The sequence below is a fragment of the Phoxinus phoxinus genome (assembly GCF_949152265.1).
Source record: "Phoxinus phoxinus genome assembly, chromosome: 8".
NCBI lineage: Eukaryota > Metazoa > Chordata > Actinopteri > Cypriniformes > Leuciscidae > Phoxinus > Phoxinus phoxinus.
The window spans coordinates 17,639,591-17,649,290 of NC_136883.1; the positions used below are offsets into that span (position 1 = coordinate 17,639,591).

The 9,700-nt window shown below is 38.4% G+C and overlaps 1 protein-coding gene across 1 annotated transcript; it reads right to left on the reverse strand.

Annotated features, from left to right (window-relative positions):
* Positions 1-5,003: 5,003 nt before the first annotated feature.
* LOC307002771 (extracellular calcium-sensing receptor-like) lies at positions 5,004-8,449 on the reverse strand (the record flags this gene model as incomplete). Its single annotated transcript, XM_079620683.1, has 6 exons — positions 5,004-6,074; positions 6,210-6,333; positions 6,591-6,818; positions 6,897-7,652; positions 7,728-8,019; positions 8,241-8,449. The coding sequence occupies 6 exons, from the start codon at positions 8,447-8,449 to the stop codon at positions 5,161-5,163; spliced, it is 2,523 nt and encodes an 840-aa protein (XP_079476809.1). The 3' UTR covers positions 5,004-5,160.
* Between the last annotated feature and the right edge of the window lie 1,251 nt (positions 8,450-9,700).

A 9,700-nucleotide genomic window follows, 5' to 3' on the forward strand; every position in this document is an offset into this window, starting at 1 on the left:
CGGCGCGCTCCATTACATCCACCAGCTCTGCATACACGGGGCAGGATGGCTGAGGGGGTTCAGGATCCACCTGACTGTCGACCTCCTCAGCCATCTCCTGCGCGTCCTGAAGAGCACTAGCTGCAGGAATTGCAGGCGAAAGGCTTTCATCATCGACCTGCAGCTCACCTTCGTCAGTCGTCGAATCATCTGAGAGGTTTACAGCCCTCTCAAGGTGATCGACAAGCTCCATCTGGGAGCCCCATGACGCAAGTCGACCTGAACCACGAGGTCCAGATGCTGAACCCCCTTCACTCGAGAAGAGGGACAGACGAGAGCAGAGTGTTTTTAAGGAAAAACGCTCACAGTTTGCACAGGGGGCTCCCTTAAGAACCTCCCGTGCGTGCTCTTCTCCCAGGCAGAAAACGCACAGCTGGTGTGTGTCCCCCGGCGTCAAATACCTTGGGCACGGGTCGGCACACTTCTGAAAGCAATCGGCCTTCACTGCACATTTCATTTCTCCGTTTATTTGAATAGCGTTTCAAACAGACAGTCCCTGAAGACGAAAAGATGATTTGTCATGTTTGCAAGGCGCCCTTATATACTCGCAGGTCGCACGTTAATCATTCACGTTAATGATTCATGGGCTGTCGCTGGTCAATGTGATTGCCGTGATTACTCGTTACAATTATAAAAATGTTACGAATCATTTCAAACCCACATTATCACTGCCAGAGCGGTAGATGGCTCTGTCACCACCAGGTTTCACGAAGCTGGCTCATCAGTGCGCGAATCAAGCGATCAAGAAGACCGCGCGTGCTCCCGTTCTGCCTTTCGCTCTGCTGCCTGCCTCCATTGAGAACACTTGAGCTTTGTTATTTTGTTTCGAGATGGAAGAACCAGAACCACCACCTTTAAAGGTGGGGTATGTAATTCTCTTTTTTGGCCATTTTTTCAAAATCACTTAAAATCCTATTCCTAACCCACTTACAGCCACTGAGTTAGAAGCACTGAAATAAAAATTAAGCAATTTAATTATCTGTGGAACGGGCAGGACTCGAAAAACTCCAGCCAATCATTTCCAAGACCACCTAGAATCATTGGACAGTAAGTGCGTCAATCAATCGGTCGTACCATCCCCCCCTCCCCCCATCCATGTCCATGTTCTTTGAATGGGTGGAGTCAAAGGAAAGAAGGTAGGACCATTTGAGTTGTGTATTTTCAAAATCTGCCAGCCGTTTTGCAAATCACATACCCCACCTTTAACTTTGAGTGATCGTGGCGGTGAGGGTGAGGAAGGAGACCACTCCTGGCCCAACTCAGAGTCCACGTTTTAATTTGTCGGAGAGAAAGACAATTCATATAGAATGAAGTGTGTAACTGTTAGCCTTCATGAGGACGCCGACGCACTGAATCGTTCTTTGTTTAAATAGTTTAAAGTTACTATTAGATGTAATGTTATTACCTTGACAAACTATACATCATTAAAAAGATATAAGACTCAAGTTTCAGTATTTGCCAACTATTTTATTCTGAGAAATCTATAGTGACAGTTATGTCTTAATTTGTGTCAGGAGTTATGTAATAAAAAAAAATGAGTCGATACCTTTAATATGAATTATGAGTGCCAGCCGCTTCCATTAAAAAAATAAACTCCTGTGCTGTCGTCATTTGAACGCTTGACCAAACAACGTCCCTCACGGCTTTTAGCTCAAAAATGTACAGATTTTGACAAATATTGATAGATTTCATAGAGATACTTGATCTGTTTTTGTTTACAAAGAGTTAACCCTTTAGAACCTGAAGCTAAAATGGGTGTTTTTCACATATTTTGATTTTTTGACTGTAAAATTCTAAAACAATGTGCTATCTTCACGTGCAAGGTGTCATCTTTTTCAGAAAAAGATTAGCTTTCAACAAATTACAGTTATTGACCATTATTGTGTGTGATGAGTTTGTAAATAGAATTTAAATAGACAAAAATAAAAAAACGAGAATAAATTTTCCGATTTTTATTTAGAAAAACACAGAAAAATCACGAACGAAAGAAACTAACACTTTAAAGTTGAAAAATGAAGTATAATACAACTATACAAGTTTATTTTGTGACATTGGGTCGCACAGTTTTCATTTAGGACACTTTTTTTCATACACGCACACATACAAATGCGTCCATTCATATTGGCACGCGCACATACACATGCATACAACACATGTAAAGATACGTGAAAAAGTAACGGCCATCCGCCTCCCAAGTTTCATTAAAAATCCTCCCAATCCCCTCTTCTGCTGTCTACCACTTCTTTCACCATGTATTTGTCCGTTTCTTTTATTATTTTATGCAATCCAAAACACTCTAACCTGCCGCGCTTCCTATCTCTCGGTTCAAATCCTTCCTTCCCGCTCTGCCAGAAAGCCCGCTGTCATTTGTTGACGGAAAACATGACGTTACCGTAATAAGCCGTATATTGCCGAAAAGCGCATGTTGTCTAATGTCAGAGGCAATTTGAATGGTTTTGATAGTGCAAACGGCTGAAGAGTTACGGTACAATGAATACAGCTTGCTGATCTGTGTCGGCGACGACACATTCGGTTCTAAAGGGTTAAGCTCAGTGTTTTAAGGTGCTCTTGTACTTTTACTTTCAGTACTTGAGTAGTAAATTTTAAAATAAACTACTTACAATACTTAAGTACAAAAAATGATGAATACTTTAGTACTTCTACTTAAGTGTGGTGTTTTAAGAGCACTTCAACTTCTACTCAAGTCACTTTTTTGATAGAGCACTTGTACTTTTACTCAAGTATGGGTCTCTAGTACTTTATACATCTCTGCAGACTCGTGATTTGATTACATCTTTAATTAGTGATAGAAGTTATATGAAATACAGAAGTACTTTCAGAAGTAACATGAAAGTTATTATCTTAACATTAAAATTAAAACACTAACATTTTTAACATTAACTTAATTTTACAATTAATTAAAATAATATTTTTTACTATAATTTATTTGCAGTTACTAAAACTATAGCGTCAATCTGCAAAACAAAAACCATGGTTTTTAGATAAAATCCATTATCACAGTTAATTTAATGGATATTAAGTAATAAACAAATCCCCTTTTAAATCCAATATGGGTTTATATTTTAGTTAAATTATTTTTTTGTCTGAATTGCAAGATGACCGGTCTAATGATAAAAATAAAAGGCATGGGTGACTGGATTTTCCAAGTGCTGGTGAGGGACGAAATAGGGACGAGGTTGGTGAGGGACGTTCGCAAACTGGCCCGGACAAATGTCCTCAGAACGTCCATCAGCGAACGTTACAAAGCGGACCAAATGCGGACGTCATCGGAATGTCCGTCAGCGAACGTTACAAAGCGGACCAAATGCGGACGTCATCGGAATGTCTCAAATCAACTCAACTTAGATTTATTCATATAGCACCACTAAAAACAACAATTGTTGACCAAGGTGCTGTACATCAGACATCATCAGCATTCCGCACCGAGTACAACATAGATTACAAACGAAATACAAAACAGACCAAACACAGCACACATCAACTACAGTTATAAGCCAAAGAAAAAAAAAACGTTTTAAGTTTTGCTTTAAACTCAAGCAATGAAGAAGCAGTTCTAATGGGGACAGGGAGACTGTTCCAAAGGTTTGGTGCAGCGATAGCGAAAGCTCGATCTCCTCTCGTTTTTAATCTGGTCCGCGGAACAGTTAACAGTCTCTGGTTGGATGACCTAAGAGACCTTCTGGAGTTGTGACTGGATAGAAGATCAGTCATATATACAGGGGCCAATCCATTCAAGGATTTAAAAACCAACATCACTACTTTAAAATCAATTCTGTAACAAATAGGGAGCCAGTGCAGAGACTTCAGAACCGGAGTAATATGATTCCGTTTGCGCACCCCAGTAAGAAGCCTAGCAGCTGCATTCTGTACCATTTGCAAGCGGTTAAGTGGTGCACGGTTAATGCCCAAATACAGAGAATTGCAGTAATCGAGCCTTGTTGAAATAAAGGCATGTATCACCTTTTCAAGATCTTTGAAAGAGAGACATGGTTTAACTTTGGCTAGGACTCTCAGATGAAAAAAACTGGTCTTGACTACCATATTAATCTGTTTGTCAAATTTAAGGGCTTTATCGAATGTCACAAAGCGGACCAAATACAGACCTAGGGGGACGTTCGAAAAGTCCGGGAGACGTCCCGTTAGCTGGTACCGTTTGACCTTTTTTAAATTACCTAAATTACCGGACCTTTTCTCCTAAAACTATACATTTTATGAATTCTTATTCTTCTATTCTTATTTGAGTTTTGCTTCGCATTCAAAATATCAAAAAACAGGTTTTGTAATGTTAGCGTGGAATGTTAATTAATCCATTATAGGTTGAACTGAAAGAAAAATTGGAATTTGAATTAAAAAAACATTGTAGCAATATAATATTTTTCAGAAGATAGTTCAATCTATAATTGTATCCCTTCCATCAGTAATGTTCTTTCAATTACACCCACGCTCAATTTTTATTTTATTTGAATAATTTTAAATAAAACGAGACCGTAATATCTGAGAACGCGGGACTCTGTGTGCGGTTGTTATACGATCTTCCAAACAGCAGGAGGCGCTGTCTCGAAAAACGAGGGGTCTGAGAGTGCGGAACTGTAGCTGCAGGCTCCGAGTCTGCCGCTCGTGTCGCTGGAAGTCGCCAGCACTCCATTGAAATGAATGGGATCTTGTCGCTTTGTCGCTGGCGGTGTGAACGGGGCTTAACTCTTCTCGGCTCTGCTCTTCTTTACTTTTAGTAAATAAACCCGAACTTACCGAAATGTATATGCCTCGGATCAATCAGGGTTTTTCAACCGTAAGAAGTCAATAAAACAGGTAGGCTACAACTTTAAATATGCTGGAAAATTAACTATAGAGTTTTGCACATATTAAATTGAGACCCTTTTATTTTTTCCATATTTGCACGAAATGCACTAAAATACCAATGTTTAGAGCTTTATAAATGAAAACCTTCTTTTCGGTCACTTCACGGTGACCAATGGGATTAAATGGGTTTGTTCAATACATTTGATGAATAATGTAATTTATTCATAATTATATTTTAAAAAATATTATGAAAAACCAACAACAACAAGAAGTTACACTAACATAATAATAGTTTAATTCTCAATATGACTTAGGTGGTATTTTTCCCATCACATGTTGCTTTGTATTTTGTTCAGGCTTACACAGGATAATATAACATTTAGTTGTAAATATGCAGAATAGTAAACCAAAGCTTGAGGCTAAAATAGCAAATATCTCCACAGCTACAGTGAATTTTCCAGGAGAACTGACATAAGCTGGAATAAACGTGATCCAAACAGCACAGAATATGAGCATACTGAATGTGATGAATTTCGCTTCATTGAAGTTATCAGGCAGTGTACGAGCCAGAAAGGCCAGAATGAAGCAAAAAACAGCCAGTAGGCCAATATAACCCAGCACTGCCCAGAATCCTATAGCAGAACCCAAGCTGCACTCAAGAATGATCTTTTCTTTATAATATTTCATATTTTTGTAGGGAAATGGAGGGGATATTGTTAGCCAAAGAACACAGATAAGAACCTGTATAAGTGTAAAGGCAAGAACACTGAGTCGTTGTTGTGAAGGCCCAAACAATTTCATTACATTGCTTCCTGGAAGTGTAGCCTTGAAGGCCATTAACACCACTATTGTTTTCCCCAGAACACAGGATATACAGAGGACAAAAGTGATCCCAAACGCTGTGTGACGCAACATACAGGACCACTCAGTGGGCCGACCAATGAAAGTAAGTGAACAGAGGAAACACAGAGTCAGTGAGAAGAGCAGCAGGAAGCTCAGCTCAGAATTGTTGGCTTTCACTATGGGGGTGTCCTTCTTGCTGTAAAACAGGATAGCCATCAGTGCAGTTAATCCTACTCCAAACAGTGAGAAAAAGACTAGCACTATACCCATAACCTCTGTGAATGACAGAAACTCTACAGTCTTTAACACACATTCATTTTTCTCAGCATTGGACCAGTGTTCTTCTGGACACTGCTTGCAGTTAATTGAATCTGGGAAGGAAGTTGTGATGACTAGTTAGAGACAAAAGTATTGAATTTAACTTTTTTGCTAAGAAACGACAAAGTTAGAGGGAAAACACAAAAAAAGCAATATTCTTTGAAATCGTGAGATGGGCTGAAGATTACCTGTCTCATTACTGATTTCTCCTTCTGCACATGGAATACAGTCATAACAGCAGACAGGTCTTCCTTTCTGTGCAGCCTTCCTAGTGCCTGGAGGACAGCTCTCACTGCACACAGACCTTGGCTTCTACATTGGGAAAAAAATTAGTTATACAGTTTTTTGTTTGTAACTTTGAATAGTTGCAGAGCTTTCAGAATAGGCAATGTTAATTTTGTTTTGTTTTTGTTTTTAATAATAAATGTACCTATATAAAAGTATGTTTAATTTTTTCTGTATCTTTATTTATTTCATCCAGGTCAATACAAGTATTTACTTTTTTTGTATTGTATTTGATATTCAGTGTTCTCTCAATTTAAACAAACACTATTTTACAAGTTATTTACCTCCAACTTTCCTCCAGCCCAGATTATGTTTGCAGTGTTAAGCACAAAGCGCTGGTGAGGAGGTAGTGAAGTGTCATAGTATCCCACTGGTTTAAACTGGAATGATCCATCAGAGTCCTGCTGCCAGTTCACAACTTCATATTGAGCTACTGTGGCACCAGTGGTGTCAAACCACACATTATCTCCAAATTTTACTGTGAAATTTACTTTTTTCAGAGCATCAACCACCTAATGAAAAAATTTAGTTTTGTACATTATTGTTTTAACACTGCTCACCCTTTCTATTCATCTGTATTTTATCTTTACCTGCTGTGGTTGTATTGTCAGGCCTTTCTCACAACCTTCTTGTTCCTTGCACTTGAGCAAACTGTGTAGTGAATGAGCCACTGCATAAACTGCATTGTAGACATTGCTTGCATATCTGTATTCAGCAACATCTTCATTATAATTTTTCAGCACAAGTAGATTTTCATATCTCCTGCAACTTAATGCATATTGAGTAGAATTCCCCTCAATTTGTGAGCATGGGAAGGTTGTGTCCCAGAATGGTTTTCTAACATAATCTGAAAACCCTTCAATATTGATTTTTCTCAATGCAAACCCCAGTGACCCTCCCAGTACACGAAAATTGTTTGAAGTGATGTAATTCTCTGAAGTTATCCATGACTTGACACCAATCATTTGGAGGCCTGTAATGCTCTGAATACTTAGCTGATCAATAAGTAAGCCCATCTCAAGAAATGAAACAAATGCAACAATCACTTTCGCAGTGCTTGTTTTAATTGTATGTACCATTTTCTGTAGTTTTTCAGTCTCTGTTCGATAGAATTTCACTGAGTACTCCACACAAATCCCCTCTTCCTGGGCCATTTTAAGAAATATAGCCATTCCATAGTTTCCATAGTCATTGTCGCTGTTCACAGCTCCCACCCAAGTCCAGCCTAAATGCTTGACTAAGTATGCAAGTGCTCTGCTCTGGTGGTAATCACTAGCCGTAGTCCTGAAGAATGAAGGATAATCTTTCCTATTACTGAGGCATTCACATGAAGCAGAGTGACTTATCTGAAAAAGAAAGCACAGGACACAGTGAAATAGTCAACACTGATTGTGTCAAACGATTATGTTATTGCTCTTTACCACTGGAATTTTAAAAGGTCCAGTAGTTCTGGACAGAACAACTGTGGTGGAAGACTCTGAATCTCCTATGATAGCATGTATAGGTGACTGTCCATTCCATATCCTGTCTCCTCCTCCACATTCTTGACCATTCATCAGTCCCATAATTGCACTCATGGTAGACAGTCTTGAACCACAGGTATCATAGATTCGATAACCAATAGACACATTTGGGAGCAAATTTTCACTTCTATTAATCTCTTCAATGGCAAAGATCATGATTTGCGCCAGTCGAAAATCTCTCAGATTCACACTGTGAAAATAAACGTTAAAAAGTAGACTAAATAGTAACTAAATTACCAAAAAGATAAGGTGGAGAAGGTAACAAAATTAATTGCATTAAGCTTTTTTTATTTCACATATTCATGCTTGAAATACCATAAAATTACAATATTTGCTGTTATAAAGTAAATGTATGGTTATAATGCATTTTAATTATATTTCAAAAATGCATATTCTGCTCTAATAACAAACCTGGAGCAAGATAGAGGCTGAGGTTTATTTGTAAACTCAAAAGAAGGCAGTGTCTCTGTGCTGTGGACAGGAAAAAGTGCTCCAATTGTTATGTCTCCATTCTTGGAAATCAGTGGATAATTAGGGTCTCCCATCATTCGGCATAGAGTGTTTCCCGCCTTTGTATGAAGCTGATGTAAAAGCAGGAGTGTGTAAAGAAAGAGAAGCATCCCAAAGATTAAGCTCCACTGTCACTACCAAATGCAAATTACCTGATAGTCTATTTGCCATTTTATAGACAAAAACATTATATGGATGAATGACTGAGAGTGTATCCAATGAGGGCAGGACAAGAGTCAGGTCAAGTATGAGTTGAAATAAAATCATGTTTTAAAACTTGTATATTGGTATTAAATTGCAAAACTCAGAATATTGAAATATTCAGTTCTATTTGAGCATAAGGGTCTAATTTACATAGATACTTTCAAATATGTGTTTGCATATTTGTTGTAAATTTTTGCAATTTTGCATTTTGTTGTACAGTACCTGTCAAAGGTTTGGAAACATTAATATTTTTAATGTTTTTGAAAGAATTATCTTATGCTCACAAAGACTGCATTTATTTAATCAAAAATACAATAGAAACAGTAATATTGTGAAATTTTATTACAAACTACTACTATTTTAAAATGTAATCTATTCCTATGATGGCAAAGCTGAATTTTAATTTGTGATCCTTCAGAAATTACTCTAATATGCTGATTTTGTGCTTAGGGAACATATCTCATTATAATCAATGTTGAAAACCGTTGTGCTGCTTAACATTTTGGTGGAAATGGTGATAGGATTCTTTGATGAATAGAAAGTTCAACGAAAAGCATTTACCGTATTTTCCGGACTATAAGGTGGTCCGTAGTATAAGTCACATCAGTCATATAATGCGTCACGAAGAGGAAAAAAAACATATATACCGTATTTTCCGGACTATAAGTCGCTCCGTAGTATAAGTCACATCAGTCAAAAAATGCGTCATGAAGAGGAAAAAAAACATATATATAAGTCCCACTGGACTATAAATCGCATTTATTTAGACATTTATTTCACAAAATCCAAGACCAAGAACAGACATTTAATCTGGAAAGGCAAGTTATAATTCAGCTCCTCAATAGCACACAGAACAACAGGCTGAATAGGTGTCCGGCATGTTAACGCAACACAGGGTTTCCCGCAGCACTTTGGAACTAAGGCGGCCGCCTAAGCAACACACGTCTGCCGCCTTAACTACGTAGTCAAAAAAAATTATATCAGCGATATCCGCCGTGTTACTCTATCCTGTTTAGAGCTTAGATTATCTGCCAGAGCCCGATATTTCCCGCCGCTATACTCGGGCCGGGCGCTTGATCTAGAGAGACGTGTGGCGCGGGACTAGATTTGATGGCCGAGTGCGAGCCCGGGCGGTAGCCTAATACACTCACTATGTG